At 37.1% G+C, this 18,807-nt stretch overlaps 1 protein-coding gene across 1 annotated transcript in view; it reads left to right on the top strand.

The window, feature by feature from the left end:
• col4a5 (collagen, type IV, alpha 5 (Alport syndrome)) overlaps positions 1–18,807 on the top strand; it is a 48,939-nt gene that overhangs the window by 6,004 nt on the left and 24,128 nt on the right. Inside the window, exons 2-17 of the mRNA XM_073858837.1 lie at positions 12,675–12,734; positions 14,354–14,443; positions 14,978–15,022; positions 15,104–15,148; positions 15,276–15,338; positions 15,407–15,460; positions 15,581–15,607; positions 15,707–15,787; positions 16,320–16,382; positions 16,566–16,601; positions 16,685–16,726; positions 16,816–16,914; positions 17,320–17,367; positions 17,563–17,619; positions 17,719–17,763; positions 17,849–17,902. Coding sequence (XP_073714938.1) covers positions 12,675–12,734; positions 14,354–14,443; positions 14,978–15,022; positions 15,104–15,148; positions 15,276–15,338; positions 15,407–15,460; positions 15,581–15,607; positions 15,707–15,787; positions 16,320–16,382; positions 16,566–16,601; positions 16,685–16,726; positions 16,816–16,914; positions 17,320–17,367; positions 17,563–17,619; positions 17,719–17,763; positions 17,849–17,902 — 909 coding nt within the window. The remainder of the gene's footprint in view (positions 1–12,674; positions 12,735–14,353; positions 14,444–14,977; positions 15,023–15,103; positions 15,149–15,275; positions 15,339–15,406; positions 15,461–15,580; positions 15,608–15,706; positions 15,788–16,319; positions 16,383–16,565; positions 16,602–16,684; positions 16,727–16,815; positions 16,915–17,319; positions 17,368–17,562; positions 17,620–17,718; positions 17,764–17,848; positions 17,903–18,807) is intronic.

The following is an 18,807-nucleotide window of genomic DNA, read 5'->3' as shown; positions in this document are numbered from 1 at the left end:
GAGAGAGTTACCAGTTTGTATTTGGTAACCTTACTAGGAGGAAAATAAACGGTGCGGGTCAATAAACGTCACGTGACTCAAAAATGAAATGTGTTTTACAACTTACCAGGTTGCCCGATGTCCTCACTGACACTCTTCCAAGCGAGGTCCTTTTTATTTCTGTGTCCTCCATAGAAATAAGAACTTGTGTCGTATAGCTCCGGGTGACTGCTCACGGACAATATCAAGCAATCCTTCATGTTGAATGAGTGACTCCGGGCGGGGCTGCCGCCAGAGCAGCAAGCAGGCTCCTGATTGGTTAACGCGGTGCGAAATTCCCCCAAAGTTCAAATTTTTCAACTCGGGCGTCAACCGCAAATTCGCGTCACACGCAAAATGCACAAAAAGCACCATTCGCGCGTACCGCGCCAGGCGCTTAATTCGCCAAACGCCTCATCCGCGCCGCGAGACCTCCAGACGCGCGTCAACGCGTCTTCACATTGAATTAACATTGAAATCACTCATGCTTCACGCCTTTACCGCGGCTGGTGTAAACACAGCATAAGGCTTTTAGATTAAGCCAGGACTAGACCTTAGTTTAATTAGGAAATATAACTAGTTTTAACAAACATGCCTTACTAAAAACATTACTTGTGTGCATTTTAAGGAAAAACAAAGGGCACTGGTGTATTTTAAGATATGTCAGTGCAAGTTGTTTTAAGTTTGGACAGCTCTTACTTTTATTTTAGTGTAGGACTACTCTAATCCCTGTCCGGGAAACCGCCACTTAGAGTTTTGCTCCAACATACTTTTTGTAGGTCTTGGGGTAATACATTATCCTACGTTTAATTTCAATGGCGGCCGATGACTTCTTTTGTCGAGGGCGCACGATGCAAAGTTCGTCACAACATGTAAGTAGTAGCACGTCATGTGTGTGGTTCGTCATTTCAAAATATGTGTTTGCCGCATCGAGTGAACCTGTGTGCATCACATGTTTTGTCAAAATAAGTGCCTGCTGCAGACACGTCTAAAGGGTTTGTGATAAAAAAAGATGTTCGCGTTTGCCAGATACTCACATAATCTCATGCGTAATGAGAGTTTGCTGTTAAGGGAGTGTCTTGCGTGTATTTTGTGATCATAAACGTCTTTTTTATCATAAACGGTTTTGACGTGTGTGCAGCAGGCACTTATTTTGACAAAACACGTGATGCACGTGGTTCACATGACGCAACAAACACATATTTTGAAAACACGAGCAATATACATTACACACGAACACTTATTTTGAATTTGCGCCCCATATATGTATGTTTAACGTAGCTCAAGGGGCGTTAGTTCAAAATTTTATAGGTGGTGCTATTGAGCAATTTTTCTATGCATAATTCCGAAACCTACCAGACATAAATATTTGGATTGTAATTGCATCCCATTTGTTTACATAGAGAGGGCGAGGTTTATGACCTATACTGTAGCCCACCAGGGGACGATCAAATGTTTTTGATTCACTTTTTAGGATCTGTTTGGCATGCCTGCATATACAGTATATACCCCATTTACACTTGTATTTTGCTTTGTCCACTTGTCAAAACTGTTCCCAATGCCAGGTAAAAATTTATTCATAGAGACTTGAGACCTGACTTGGTCTGTGTCCAACCCCCCCCCCCCACACACACACACAGCTAGCTGCACATTCACTGTAAGGGTCATGCTAAATGGGTCACCCTTTGTGTCCAAATTCGCTCAGTCATTTTCATTCAACTTCCTCAAATGGACTATAATAGTGAAGTAATGTAGGGACTATTGAATAAGGATATACAGGTAGGGGGCAATTCTAGACACATTCATTAACTCCAGATTAGACTTTAGACCCACACACGTGGGTCAACAAAAAGAAGTGTTTAATATCACAGTTTACTAATATATTAATAAAATTAATGCTGTTAAGATGAAAAGAGTGTCTCATGCACTCCTCTGTTTTGCTTTTATATTTTTAAGCAGCGCTCTAGTTTGATGGCAGTATCTGGTTTAATGTTCTGCGTGGGATCGTGTCTGGTTGTTACATTACAGAAATTCCAGTACATTGCATTATTTATCAGAGCCTGTAAGTCAGAGTAAAAAGTCAGAGGTTTGTCCCCGCTTGTTGCGAAACACTGGCAGTTTATCAATGTATTTGGGGAGATGTATTTACTTGTGATGTTATCATTTCTGTTTCTTCCGATATTAATGATATAATGAGTGACATCAGCCATGTACTTTGAGGGACTTGCACAAGCACATATCTGCAGTTTGAACCTTAGAACCATGTACCAGTATTCATCCTATTATTGTTCCTTCTTTAAGAAAGATGAATAGATGTTAAAGGGACACTCCACTTTTTTGAAAATAGGCTCATTTTCCAGCTCCCCTAGAGTTAAACATTTGATTTTTACCATTTTGGAATCTATTCAGCTGACCTCTGGGTCTGGCGGTACCACTTTTAGCATAGCTTAGCATAATCCATTGAATCTGATTAGACCATTAGCATCACGCTCAAAGATAACCAAAGAGTTCCCTTTTTACCATTTTTACTACTTGGTAACTTTTAATGGCAGAGGAATATTTTCGGGCACTGCGTAATATCATTGCGCCTGCTGCAGCCATGTTACGGCAGCAAGTCCTTGATTATTACGCCGGAATGACAGTATAGTTCCTAGCAATATCTGCCAAGAAAATTGCAACTTTTAATTTTCCTGTCAGTCTTAGTACATGATTTAACTACAAAAAAAGTCAAATTTTAAATAGGAAAAATATTGAAACTTTTGTTATTTTTGAGCGCGATGCTAATGGTATAATCAGATTCAATAGATTATGCAAAGCTATGCTAAAAGTGGTACAGCCGATCAGCTGAATGGATTTCAAAAACGGTAAAAATCACATGTTTAACTCTAGGGGAGCTGGAAAATGAGCCTATTTTCAAAAAAAGTGTAGTGTCCCTTTAAGATAATTTGATGAGGACTGAGTGACAAACTCTCACTTTACAAAACGGTCCTATAAAGATGTTAGGTGTACTCCCTGGAAGGACCTGGGACATGTCTGATGAGTTAATGTGATCCGTAATCAAAGCATCAAAATACTATATATAGCTATGTCTCATTTAAGGTTCAAAGGCTACTAAAGGCTCGCCACGTGCTACAAACGGAAAGCATAGAGCAGATGGGAGAGGTGCTATGGGGCATTCCTGATGGATTTGATAGCTATGTTGTTGTCTGGTTGTTTAAAGTACAAATATTTGTAGATGAGTGCTCAATTAGATGACTGCATAGGTGGGCCTGCTAATCCTGTGACAGTATGTATGTTATGTGAGACGTGGTATGTTTTGGTGTTATGCATCATCAATCAAAAAGTATTATAAGTTCTTCTGCTGGCATTAACATTCAATTGTTGTCCTGACAGACTGGTAATTGATACATAGAGGGGTCTTAAGGTCTGAGACTACACAGAAAATAAGTAATTTTAAAGTAAAAAAAAAAATTGATGTTGCAAGCAATAAAACATAACAAATGAGTAATATTGCAAAACATACGGCACTATTTTTAGTATTTCCAGATGATCTCTGGATCTTTCTCAAATCGTGCTGGGATCATCTGGTTTTGTACAAACATTTGGAGTCAATGCCAGCTTGAGCGGATGCTGTGATTATAGCAATAGACAACATTCTGAATGTACATGTTGCAATGTTTGTATGTTGATACAATTATTTGAAATGAATTTGCATTTTCACTTTTGATCCTAAAACCTCCATGAGTGTAGAAATAAGCAGCAAGTGTTTAGAAGTGGAAAATTAAATGTGCTAAAATTGTGATATCATCATGGCATGCCGTAGCGGGTTTGTCTTTATCTTTAATATATGTTATATTTATTGAAGTAAAACACCTTAACAATAAAAAATGTATAAGCCCAGAACTGAGCCCAATAATACAAACCATAGTCTCTCTATACCTGTATGGGCCTTCTGTTTATGTTTAGTACTAGCCAAAGGTTTTTATTATCAAGATTCAAGTTTTTTCATCACATACACATAGTAAATATAAACTATCAGAGAAATGTACATCAGAAAATAATTATTATGAAGGTTGCTTGATGCTTGGCCAGAGACATAAACAACAGCTGCTAGAAAAGAATAAGAGGTGCAAAAGAAACAGTGGATGTGTGTTTGAATAGAGCTTAGAGTCAAGGATTGACCCTGATCTAGATGTCTCCTCCCTTTTTTTTATCTGTCATCTTATACTGTAAAACTTTGTCTGAACTGCAATATCACTAGATGAAGAGATCTCTTATTCTTCAATGCTATGTCTGAGTCCTGTTCTTTCTCCACAATGATCACAGACTTGTGAATGAATAAAATTAGCTGTCTTTATACTCAGCAATGGCACTACACTGTAAAAGATGTTATGATCAGTAAGTCATATCAATATGTTTTATGTTACTTTAAAGGGACACTCCACTTTTTTTAAAATATGCTCATTTTCCAGCTCCCCTAAAGTTAAACATTTGTTTTTTATCGTTTTGGAATCCATTCAGCTGATCTGGGGGTCTGGCGGTACCAATTTTAGCATAGCTTAGCAAAATTCATTGAAGCTGATTAGACCAGTGGTTCTCAAACTGGGGGCCGCGAGATGGTGCCAGGGGGGGCCCAGTTTTATGACATTTTATAAAATACTTTTAATTATCCTGAATTCTGTGTAAATAAAACAAAAAAAATAAGGCTACTAACCAACAGCACTACTTTGTATAACTTAATATGCTTTGTTTAATTTAAATGTTAAATTTTAGAACAGTTTTTTGTCATAAATTTTCTTTGGGGGGCCGCAAAGGAATGCACCGTACACAAGGGGGGCCGCACGCAGAAAAAGTTTGAGAACCACTGGATTAGACCATTAGCATCACGCTAAAAACTAACCAAAGAGTTCCCATATTTTTCCTATTTAAAATTTGACTTTTTTTGTGGTTACATAGTAAGACTGCCGGAAAATTAAAAGTTGCGATTTTCTAGGCAGATATGGCTAGGAACTATACTCTCATTCTGGCGTAATAATCAAGGACTTTGCTAACGAAACATGGCTGCACGAGGCACAATGATATTATGTGGCAGCGAAAAATAGTCCCCTTGGTTACTTTCAATAGCAGGGGACTATTTTCGGCTGCTGCGTAATATCATTGCGCCTCCTGCAGCCATGTTTTGGTAAACCATTCTCTGCAAGCATGTGAAAAAATAAGTAATTGAAATTTTGCTCATCTTGTGATGTCAGAAGGGGATAATACACTTAACTTAATCTAACCACGGCACTGCCATTTATGGCGCTTTTCCATTGCATAGTACCCCACAGTTTGGTTTAGATCACTGATTGGTCTGAGAGAATCGACACTACCAGCGTCATCGCTATAATGTAAAAGATTAGCTTTACCTTAGTGCTAGCTTGCGCTGCAAACATGTTGTCTTCTGTGCTCTGCTATAAGTTCCCAAACTTCCTTGTAGCCAAGAAAAACATCCACAAGATGAGAACCAGAAACACCATTCCATTTTTTTCCTGACTTGCAGTTTGTAGCGGCACATTCGCAAAGCATGTGCGCATTATATGTGCAACTTAAATAAGATTTTAGCGGAGCACGTCGACTGACGCCACCGGTGTTTGTAACTGTCATGTGATATAGAGGTAGTGATAAACGCGATGTGTAAACATGTATTTGTGGTGGTAATTTTTAATTTTGTGGCGGACTGAGAAATAAATGAATGTATGGGAATGTACAACAAGGCTCTCACTTTTGTGAAGTCAGTAGGCAGCACAAATGTAACGACACGCCTATAATGGCTATAAACTCGATGGAAAAGCTAACCAAGCCATAGTTAGGTGAGCTGACCCAAACCAAACCGTGGGGTACGATGCAATTGAAAAGCGCCATTAGTGCAAAGATCAGCTCATTTGCATTTAAAAGGACAGACCCAAAAATGGCACATTTTTGCTCACATCTAAAAGGGGCAATTTTAACATGCTATAATAAATTATTTTTATGCTATTTTGAGCTAGAACTTCACATATGTACTTTTGGACACATCAAAGATTTATTTTACGTCTTAAAAACGTCTTGTGAAATGTCCCCTTTAAAAAAATATTTAGAATATATAAAAAGTTTATAAAACATAAAAATATATTTATTAAAAAATACAAAAATTGAAGTATTATATATCAAACATACAAATGGCACTCTCAGACCTGAATGCTCGCAGCCAGGTGTGTTAGAAATTCATAATGATTGCAAGAATGTTTGGTGCTTCTGTATAGGTCAGTGTAGAGCATTGCATTTGCAGTACAAATGGTCATGGGTCCAAGCCAGGATAAACACATGGGTGATTCTCACGAAAACTTGGTTTTAAAAATGTCAAGCATGAAAATGTAAAAATTGCTTAAATTTACTTTATTTCCCACCAGGCATTGAAAAACAAAGTCTGGAGTAAATGGGAACATTAATTTAAAAACTTTTACTTATCATTTAACACTTTTTGTAACATAATTAAAAAAATTAGTCCTAAAAAATCTCATTACCGCAACAGTCAGAAAACATCAACACTGACATATTTTCAAAATGACATGACAAACCTGAAAGAACATAATTTGGAGAGTCTGCACATGCATTTAAAATCAAAGTATTATGCTTCTATTAATTAAATTAACATTTAATAAGCATATGTTGCGGTAATGATAATCAAAATGTTGTGTAAGCATTCTGACAAGACAATATTTCAAATTAACTGTAAAAAATGATCTTACCTGGTAGCCATCTTGAAGTAACTGGTCCATGTGCTTGGTCACTCAAAATCAAACTTTATTAAAATTCTGTATGTGTGCTTAAACTGTACTCAAAAAGTGTTGCGGAGGATGAGAACATCAGGCATGGACACATCATTTTCCCAATTTTTCTTCATTATTATTATACATGAATATTCAGTAAATATTTTTTCTGTCATCTAAAGTAGTCTAGCAAAACATCCATTTAGTTTTTTTCTTAATATTTTTGTGTTAATTTGATTAAATTACAACATAACGCATGTTCAAACACAGCCGGACACATTGCGGTAATGAGAATTTCAGCAGAAAATGAGATAAAATTTACAATTATAAATTCTTATGTTGAAATCACACATTGTGCAAGGTAGAACACAGTATTGTGTTAATTCTGATGCTTTTTAATGTTACTATATTACACATTTTAAAGCTAAAATCATTAGTGCCGTGGTGTTTCAATGGTTTCGTGAGAATCACCCACATAATCTGTCAAATGCATAAATGTAAATATGAAAGGAGTCTCAGACACAAATGTATTAGAAACATTTCTATTTAAACTCTTCTTAAGGCATTTATTAAAAATGTAAGGAATTTTGTGAATGTGCAATATATAAAAGATCAAACTGTTCAAACTAATTGTCACTGTAGATATCTGTCTTAACTCTGTGGTACTGCCATTTAGTGTTAGTGAGACGGTCTGTGTGTATATTACTAGTATAGAGTAAAAGGACAGACATGCTAATATCCTAGTGTCTAGTGGTGTCTAGCCTGTTTTGAACAAGGTGGTAATTATATAGCTTTTGTCAGATAGAGATGTGTGCACATGTTTCACGAATGTCGTTTGGAACAATGAGCTGAATAGATCTTGTTTCAACTTGAATTATTAGACAGTCTTACAGCCAAAGAGACCCTAAAGTCATGGTATTTGCCTAAACACCAGCACATTTTTCCTATTTACTTTCCCTGTCATACACACACCCCTGTTTGTTCCCTTTTTTGTTCAACCCTACTTTGTTGTCCTCAGTTGTTCCCCGTTTTCTTTGCGCTTCCTTCACTCCATCTGCTTCTGCTATTACTGGAGAACGGAGGCAGCAGAGGCTCCCCGGTGTAAATCTGGAAAGCCCTGTTTCACTGTGTGGTGGATGTACGTGTACAGAACAGCTAATGTTTATGGTGTTACCATTAAACTGGCAAGCAGAATGCTTTAGATCTCAGAAAACAAAGAGATTCGTTTTTTATTGTTATGTTTGCTAATTGTTAATTTGCAAGCAGAGAGATTTACAATTGGTCTTATGCACAAATTTACTGCCATATTCCGGAGCGTGTTTTTCTTGGCCATCTTTGTTTTTCCAACAATGCTCTGGCATCCGCGGCATTTGATCATCTATCCTCCTCTTGCCTGCTTGGTACAACACAGGAACTTTTTCTGACTCAGTAGGACAAAATTAATCGTCATCAAAAACAATTCAACTCTCAACAAAAGTGTCACTATATTATTTGTATTAAATGACCTCCTTTTAAAGTTGATAAAAATTTGATTTTGCTGCACCTTGCTATACCAAGCTACTTTATTAAAAAAATTGAAAAAATGACTGCTTTAAGGTGTAATTCATTTGAGCCCTGCAGATTCATATGCAAGCTGGGTATGGCATGCAGGTTTGAACTTGCTGGGGGATAGAATTAGATCTCCAGATTATAGTTCAGGTGAGAACTTGCCTTACAATCATTTGAGTGCCAATCCACGTCCAGTGATCCCTATTTAGAAAAGTCAAATGTTTTCTTTTCTTTTCACATTTAACATAATCACACAAATGAAGCCTGATACCAGGACAGGAATCGGTCATAGAGCAATCTAGACTGCCTGTGACTTTGAATGCTGTTGTTGAAGCATCCTTCTTTTAGCGGCCTCTTGTGGTGATGTTAGGTACTGCATGTTCCTTGAGCCCAGCTGCTGCTGTTTAAACTTTGTACTAAGCTGCAAATATTTAGACAAAGTGCACTCATGCCAACATCACGTTCGGTGCACCTGGACATGTTGACATAGTTGTGCTTAAAAAAAAAGGATTTGTTTTTTATAATATTGTGTTCACTCAGAAATGTTTAATCCTTGTACGATAGGAGAAATATGCTGAATTCACCTTTTCTCTTGGGAAATTTGTGTATTTTGAGAATTTGATAAGAAAGTTTTATCGGTTCAGATAGTGGGCACAAATACAGCAAGTGACAGACAAGCAAAGCAAATTTTGCCTATTAAAAAGTCACACATTTTATATACCATACATTTGTATTGCTTAAAGTTAATTAGATAGCAAACAGACAAAGTATGAATACATTAAATCACAGATTAAGTTCTTCAGTATTGAACCTGATGCCTCCCTTTCTGTCCACACAATCTGAGAACCTTAGCAAGATCCCACAGCTGTGCTTGCACTCTCGCAGTCTTATCTTGGTTATCCGAAGCTCTCACGGCTTTCTTATTTTGAATCTGGCATGACATGCACAATACGATCAGCATGCATCATTTATCTGATTTTATCATTCAAGCACTTTAAATCAAATAGCTGATCTGATTCAGACACGTAATCATCAGTCATACCGTTCCATTTGCTTGCATTGTTATTATGATATGCGGTTCGTCCTTGACAAGATTGACTGTATCTGTCGTTTGTTTAGTTGTGTATTTACATGTGCATCTTTCCTTGGAGCTCTTATTGGTTCTGGCAAAGATAATTTTTTCTTGGTTGATGGTCGCTGCTTGTAGATTTCCGTGTGTTTATTAAATAATGCACAAAGATAGGTAAAGAAAGAGATATGCATAGTTTGTTCTCATAGCCTGAGTTCAACTCAGTGGCGTATATTGCAAAATGTTGGTAACGATATGACCCTAAAGTACACTTTTACACTCCACCCCTGCACCGCCACTCGGCCTTAAGGGGTTAATTATAAGAGGTCAGAGGTTATACTTTTCTTAACTCCACAGGAATAGGAATTAAGGAATTTCAGCGCAGGACATCAGAGGGAGATGCTTTCCGGGTCAAAAAACTGTATTGTAATAACATGTTTAAGAGTCTCTATGGATGTTTTCTTTTTTCTGTGTTCTCATTTTATGGACCCTGAAGTCATCTAACATCCAACAGAGACAGAAAAAGAGTTTAGTGAAATGTGCCAGTCTAGCTGTTTTGCTAGGTTTGCCTTTAGAGAAAAGGAATGTTTCAGTATTTGTTCAGCTCTGTGAAACTTAGTAAAGATGGTTAAACCAAAAAGATATGATGATCATCTACGACACAAAATATACACTTTCCTTTATAGAAGGTTATATACATGTTATTTGTTAACTGCACTTTTTTAATTCTTTTGAATATCTTAAAAAAAAAAAACTAAATAATGTTTGTGTCCAGGTTCTGAATATCAGGTTTTGCAGGTTCTCACAGATTTTATGAAGCCCAGTATGGTAATGAGTCTGTTTTTATTAGGCTCACACATTACTTGTGGTCTGGTGGCAGTTAGTTTAGACGGCTCGCAGCATTTATGCGCCCTCAGGCTACTTTTTCCAGCTGTCTTTTTGAAACCACTGAGCCATAGACAGGAAACTGCTTTACTGTGGTGGAGTCATTGCATGTTTCTTCCACTAGAGGGAGCTGTTTATCTCCACGTACAACCACATTTAATGTTTACATCTGATCGTTCCACCCACATTCACTTTGCTTACTAGATATTTAATGTGGTCAAAAACATTTGTCAAACACCTGCATGTTTATTTATGAAACACATTTTAAGGAATGCACCTTTAAGTAGATTCATATTTTTAATAATTGTAATTTGGGACACTACTTGAAATGTAACAAACTTTTATATTCATGTACATGATTTAAGGAATTTGTGATTAGATATTAGTACACATATGTTGTTGTACAGTCATTGCTGTGGAATTTCGAGTAGGCAGTTTTGAAGTTTTGAAGTAAGTTTGTTGTCATAGGGTGACCATGCGTGCCATTCTTCCGGGACGCATACCGTCCGGGATTTCGGTGCGTCTTCCGGAAGTCGTATTTGTTGACCGCATACGCCATTCAGTTAAAAACATAGTTTCATTACCTTAAAATGTAACAGTTGCTTTTCTGTAATAATAATAATAATCCTCTATGACGTATGCGGTCGACAAATACGACTTCTGGGAGACGAACACAAAATCCTGGACGGGATGCGTCCGGGAAGAATGGCACGTATGGTCACCCTAGTTGTCAGGTATAGAGATTATAGTGCACTGCTCACAGATCCTCTTTAGTGTTCAAAACATGTGCGAAATTTTCCCAATATCCTATGCCTTTAATACACTGTCAGAAAAAATGGTCAACACCAATATTGGTAACCAAAGAGTGCATAGTTTCTCAAAGACACATATTAGTATTTCAGAGGTACAAATGGTAAATGGTAAATAATTGTATACATATATGTATCTGGTTCATATTAGGACTTTTTTAAAGTTAGGGCAAGTTTCCCTCCACTATTAAAGGCAGGGTGCATGATTAAAAAAAAACACTTTGGAAAAGGGAGACGGGCCGAGTACCAAAACACTTGTAGCCAATCAGCAGAAAGCGGCATGGCTACTAACTGACATCGTTGCCTGGGTTGCGTATGTGTGGGGTGGGTCTAATAAATGAAGGTCCAGATTCTATTGGGGTAGGGGTTTGTTTGTTTAGGTGATTTTAAATATCAACACTGGCTTTCAGAAATCATGCACCCCACCTTTAAGTATGTGCGTGTGTGTGTGTGGGTTTAGTGCTTATTGCAATCATGATCCCTTTAAAGCTAAAGATTATTATCTTAGAAATTAAAATTAGAATTTTGTTTTCATTTACTCATCCACAAATTGTTACAAACTTGTATAAATGTTTGTAACCAAACCATATAGACTTCCATAGTATTTTCATAGGTTTCCTACTATGGAAGTCAATCATGCTCCTGCTTTTCATTTTTGGGTGAACTGTCCCTTTAAGATAAGTACATTTATTCAGCGGCCATCTTGGCAACATGCAGTTATGAATGTAACAGTTACGGGCAGTCAAATTCAGCTCCTATCAAATAAGTTAGAAACAATTTTAAGACTTTGTCAAGCTTGTAAAGTGTACATGGTGTGTACTTTTATATAACATAATCAGTGAATTTGTTAAACACTCTAGGAACGTAGGAATATCTATGCCTCAGTTTACATAAGGTCTAGTAGTATGGCTTATGGTTAAAAGGACCAAATTACGTGGTCAACCACATTTATAAATAATTTGCTAGAGTAACAGCAATATATAAAAATAATGGGAGGTTATTGCATTTTTAATGTTTCTGTGGTAGTAGTGATCAGTTGTCGTCTCAAATGGAGATAAATAGCGCCATCTAGTGTCAGTATTAAAATACAGCATGAACAATAAAGACAGCTGTAAATCTGTATTCATGTTTACACCCAACAGTAAATATTTCTAAACCCTTGTGAAATATTTAGGTTTCATTTAGCATTAATCGTAATACATACTTTGAACATTTGTTTACCTTATAATCCATATTGATTGTGTACATGAGAAACCTACAATTAACACATTTATCTAACATCTCTGTAAATAAAGTTTTCTGTTGATTATAATTATGATTACAGATTATAGAATTGCTTGACATTATGGGTCAGCTAATGATGAGTGATGAAACTTCATTTAAATAAGTTATAAAGGTGTCTAATTACCTTTTGCAGGTGCTTTTTATCCCAAATTTTGAATTAAACTTGAGTTTTAAAACCTCGCTGTGAAATCTCGGCTGTCTTGAATGCTGTTGAATGTCTTTTATGTCCTAAACATGTTCATGTGAGACATCTCTGTTCTTGTGTGTCTTTAGGCATGTCATGGCTGTGGCGCTGGATCCAAGTGTGATTGCAGCGGTGTGAAAGGAGAGAAGGTAAGTGTCAACCCACAAACATACAGTCACAAATTAAGACAACTTGCAACTGTGTATTTTTACGTAATGAATTATCGCGCTCGCAGATCATTAATTATGTTGCTTTGTAATGCCACTCGCATTATCATACAACACTTTAAAGCTAAGTCTGCCTAGCGACACAACCAACCGCTTCCTTTAACTTTTAATTTAAAAATTTAAAATTGTTAAATCCCATAAGGTTTTATAATACAGTATTTACTATATAGTATATCCTCTATAGGATCAGCTATGCCTGGCTCGCTCTCAGAGTTTTTTTTCTCCCAAGGACTTTTTTCCCACAGGGTTTTTCTCCTAGGGAGTCAGCTGACATTAGCTTAACTTAAAACTTTCTTCTATATGTCACATTAATACACCACTCACTCACTAGTAGGGGTTTAATTTTATCCACTGTACTTTGTCCTCAGATTTTCCTGTCTTTTCTCTTGTTTTTATCAATGTTAAGCTGCTTTGGAACAATTACAAATAGGGGTGTCACGATTTTACAAATCCTTAATATGATTACATTTTCGATTCTAAGGTCACGGTTCATTTCGATTCACATTTTTTCATTTTTTTAAAGAACAGGTCGCTATGCCATTTCTGGACTAGACTTTTATGAAATATAATATTTGACCTTGAACCCAGAGATGCCCTGCCATGTCAGTCGTGCTGCCAGTGGAAAAATATGGTACACGCACATACCTGATAAAACTAAACTTCCAGTCAGATGAACATCTGTCAGTACTTTGCACCTTAAAAACGTACTTTTATTACCGTCAGACGAGATTGTGAGACTTATTCCAATAAGTCATGTTTAAATGCTGTTTTCTTAAGCTCTTAACTCTTAAGCAACTGAAATAAGTTCCCTGCTGAAAAAAACAGCATACCAGCTAGACCAGCATATGTTGTGTTTTGGGGCTGGTTTGCTAGTGAACACCAGCTAAACCAGCATCAGCACCAGCATTAGCACCAGATAAACCAGCACCAAACCAGCATTAGCACCAGCTAAACCAGCACCAAACCAGCATTAGCACCAGCATCCAATGCTGGTCATATGGTGACGACCAGCTAAACCAGCATCAAATCAGCAGAGACCAGCATAATACCCATGCTGGTCCATGCTGTTTTTTTCAGCCGGGTTGTTGTAAAACTTAAACAGACCTCAGTTCAGAAAAATGACCGGTCTTGTCACAGACGCCATTCTGCTGTTTTTTGTTTCCCATGTAAAGAGCAGCTTGCGTGGTGTCTCCTGCATCTGCCATGCTATCTTTTAACTAGCTGTAGCTAGCGAAGGTAGAGGAGGTTGACTCGCAGCACTCAACACGTGTTTTTTCCACTTGGCAAAAGACGACCGGACGTGCATTGGGGGCGTGGCGGCATCGACAATTTCTTTTTTTAATTCGAAGTTCAAGGTTGTGACTTAATTTCGATCGATTTCGATTTAAAATCGAAATTGTGACACCCTTAATTACAAATTGTGAAAAGTGCTAAATAAATAAAGTTGAAATGAATTTTCTGACTATTGAACAGCTAATGGGAGAGATCACTTTTTTTCTTATTTCTTTAAATCATTCTTTAATTCGTATCTGTACTGACAGGGTGAGCGAGGATTTCCAGGTTTAACCGGTCAGCCTGGCGTTCCAGGTTTCCCTGGACCAGAAGGGCCAATTGGACCTCGTGGGGAGAAGGTCAGATCACAATATCCATCAATTTATCAAACAACAGAGATTAAATCAATTGATGATCAGATACACTAATGTACATTAACGCATTTGTTTGCTACTAAGTCTTGTATTTTATATTAAAGGAAAACACTACTGTTTTTTTTATATTTTACTGTTTTTATCTCAACTTAAAAATAGATGAATTAATATTTTTTCAATGCAAGCACTATATTCTTTGTACACCACTTCCAAACAAAAGTTTTATTTTGTGCCACCATACTTACTCGTGTAACTACTCATGTAACAGTCTTTAAATAGGGAAAACATGGAAGTGTTTGGTGGCTTCTAAATTCATATTTGTTTGGATCCTAAGAAATGAATGGGGCTAGGCTAAATGCTAACACATTCATGAGGCGCTGTACAAAGATTAAAAGTGCACGCATTTGAAAAAGATAGGGATGTATTCATTCGTCTAAGTTGAGGTAAGAACATAGTAAAATATTGAAAAATGGTGGTGTTTTCCTTTAAGGCTTGACTCTCTCATTTAATTTTTCGCAGGGTGACGATGGACCATCAGGGCCATCCGGGCCTAAAGGAATAAGAGTAAGTTTTTTAGTAACAGCCTCTTGCTCATAGTAAGTCTAGGTTCATCGATAAGTGCTGACTGTTGTTGTGTATTTTCAGGGACCTCCAGGATTGCCAGGATTCCCAGGAACACCAGGAATTCCGGTAAGGGAATTAATAAGTTGACTTGTGTTAAAGAGAAAGACTATAGACTGACTTACTGGGTGTATTTCTGCATTTCGTTCTCAATGGCAATAGAAATAAGCATACATGTGCTCTTTTTGACTGACAGGGTATCCCAGGACAGGATGGTGCACCGGGACCAAAGGGAATTCCAGGCTGTAATGGAACTAAAGTATGTACTTATCAGTAAAATCTGTTATCAGTGTTTGAAACAGACAATGATAAAAAATGTTTTTACAGGGTGAAAGAGGATTTCCAGGAGGTCAAGGTCTTCCAGGTTTAGAAGGTCCAAGAGTAAGTACTTCATGTCACATATGAAGGATGCAAGCATACTTACTTTTGCTTGTAATTTGTAGGATGCCTCAAAACTTATTTAAAGTTATTTGTGTTAAAACATCTTGTCTTTCTCCACAGGGTCCACCAGGTTTAACGGGACAAAAGGCAAATATTTTATTGCATAATTCATATTCTTCAGATGTAGAAACAGTTTTTATTCAATATTTGATGCATATTAAAAATACGTTATCTGTTTTCCTGCAGGGAGAACCCGGGGAGGTCATACAAGGTATTATCTCTTCAGTAAATGGAGATCCTGGTATTGATGGTACCCCAGGCTCAAGGGTAAGCACTTATAAACGAATTATCAACATAACTTTAATAAAACAAATAAAACTCATATGTAAGGAATCATTGACGATGGGCCGTTGAATTATAAGAAAATAATGCACACCCAAGGTGGTAATGCAGCACTATGTGAAGAGGAGTGCCGTTACACCACAGGTGTGCATTATTTTCAATTATTCCGCTTATACCACGGTTACCAAAAACATTGATCTGGTGTCTATTTTTAAGACATTTTAAAGGTTAGGTGTTCGGTTATTGAAAAATAATCAACACCCATGAAACATTTCTCAACCAATCAGAATAAAGCATTCAACAGCCCTGTGGTATAAAGATATGTAATTGGTTGAGCATAGATTTCCAAACAATGGAAAATTTGACCCACACAGTTACATTAGTAGATGTGCTCATAGCTAATTCCACTGTGTACTCTAGTTCCCATAAATGAACACATTTATCGATCAGCTAGTAAACAGAAATATAATTTGGTCTAAATGTGAACTTACCATAGCTTTATGTGGTTTACAAATAGGGAGATCCTGGACCCCCAGGTCCCTCAGGTCCTGTTGGTCCTCCTGGTCCCCGAGGTTATGAGGTAAGACAATTTCTGTACACACTTTCTCTGTTTAAATCACTCAAAAAAGTAGTACACAGACCATCACGCACGCTTCAGATGAAGGGTTGAGGATGAGTCTGTTATCGCTTATGCTGCAGGTTCATGCAATTTGTAAAACATGTCATAAACTTTTAACAATTTTTAAATTCTGTTTTTCTTCAGGGTCGTCCCGGTCCTCCTGGTCCACCAGGGCCAAAGGTTAGTATGAATCTGGAGTGAGACAGCATGCTGTTTTCATGTCTCAGTATTTAGTGTGTTAAATATGTCTCTTTGTTATACAGGGAAATATGGGATTGAACTTCCAAGGACCCAAAGGAGAGAAGGTGCAGACCCTTTGCTGTGAAAAAATAGATGTATTGTATGCACATTAGGATGGCATGTGTAATGTGTGTTTATTTATTTATTTATGAAGGGTGAGCGTGGATTGAAAGGACCTCCAGGGCCACCAGGGCAGGTTGGCGAAGTTTCAGGCCCATCACCCACAGAAATTCAACAAGGAGAAAAGGGTGATATAAAATGGTATTTTTTTAATGGCAGAAAGGTACAGGTATGCAAGATTTCCGTTCCATATGCAGTCTCTCCTTTAATCTATAAAAGAAATATTATTTATTTGTATTTTTTGGTACAAGAGAAAACAAATCTTTAAGCATTTGGCAAGGTAATAAGTGTTAATACAATATCTAAACATCATGAAGATTTTGCAATACCAGTGTTGCCAAAACAGATCCAAGCCACACTAAATTTGAAATTCAAATTGGATTTGTGGTATAAATTTTTAAGAATTCAGATTTCATAATTCAACATATAGATTCAGTATGCATACCTACTGTAGTGTGAGATGATAAAAACGTTCTTAACCAGCTTATCATTTATGTGTACGTTTAAACATGTGTTTTTTACTACTCTATAGGGTGATCGTGGCCCACCTGGAGATGCAGGCCGTCCTGGCCCACCTGGACCTCCTGTATGTACTTTTCCTTTTGGGTTATATACAGTATTTAACATCTGGTTTCTTTTGATTTTCATGGGTATATGAGAATTGACAGACAGACAGACAAAATGAAAGACAGAAAGAATTGATGGTAAATGTAGTGATTTTAGTGCCAAATGTGTTTTCTGGCTTCTTTTATAAGTTCAAGTCCTCTCTTTTTCTGACAAGGGTCTACAAGGTGGCCAAAAAGGCGAGAAAGGAGAACCTGGTGAGCTTGGAAAGAGGGTGAGTCCACAGAGACCCAAGCACACAGTAAAGCTTACACATTACAAAATGCAGCATATTTTAGAAAATTAATGTGGTATATATAATTACTGTCAAAAGGGAAAACCTGGAAAAGATGGTGACCCAGGCAACCCTGGATATCCGGTAAGTGTCTACCATAGCTGCCAACTAAAATTGATCACATTGATGATTTTATTTAATGCTGCCTCTGTTGTTAAATCTCTCTTAGGGTGATAAAGGAGATCAGGGTAGTCCTGGTTTACCTGGGCGAGATGGTTACAATGTAAGTACTAAAAGTTAACTTTAGGTCATTTATAAGAAGACAATTAACCCAATCAATGAGGAAAAATATTGATGATGTCTATACTGCTTTTTTTTATTAAAGGAACACTCCCCTTTTTTTTTATATACTAATTTTCCAGCTCCCCTAGAGTTAAATAATAGATTTTTACAGTTTTGAAATCCATTCTGCCGATCTCCGGGTCTGGCGCTACCACTTTTAGCATAGCTTAGCACAATCCATTGAATCTAATTAGACCATTAGCATTGCGCTAAAAAATAACCAAAGAGTTTAGATATTTTTCCTATTTAAAACTTGACTCTTCTGTAGTTACATCGTATACTAAGAACGAAGAAAATGAAAAGTTGCGATTTTCTAGGCAGATATGGCTAGGAACTATACTCTCATTCGGGTGTAATAATTAAGTAGTTTGCTGCCGTAACATGGCTGCAGCAGGCGCAATGATATTACGCAGTGCCCGAAAATAGTCTCCTGCTATTGAAAGTTACTAAGGGAAACTACTTTCAGCTGCTGCGTATATCATTGCGCTTTCTGCAGCCATGTTTCAGCAGCAAAGTAATTTATTAGTGCGTCAGAATGGGAGTGTAGTTCCTAGCCATGTGCCTCGAAAATAGCAACTTTTCATTTTATGTCGGTCTTAGTATACAATGTAATTACAGAAGAGTCAAACAGGAAATATATTGTTTTAAACAGGAAATATATCGAAACTCTTTGGTTATTTTTTTGCGCAATGCTAATGGTCTAATCAGATTCAATGGATTATGCTAAGCTATGCTAAAAGTGGTACCGCCAGACCCTGAATGGATTCCAAAACAGTAAAAATAAAAAAGTGGAGTGTCCCTTTAAATGTATTTATTTAAAGAGGACATTCCATGAAAATCAGACTT

The sequence above is a fragment of the Misgurnus anguillicaudatus genome, chromosome 21 (genome assembly GCF_027580225.2).
Source record: "Misgurnus anguillicaudatus chromosome 21, ASM2758022v2, whole genome shotgun sequence".
In the NCBI taxonomy this organism is placed as follows: Eukaryota; Metazoa; Chordata; class Actinopteri; order Cypriniformes; family Cobitidae; genus Misgurnus; species Misgurnus anguillicaudatus.
This window is presented reverse-complemented; position numbering and strand designations above follow the sequence as displayed.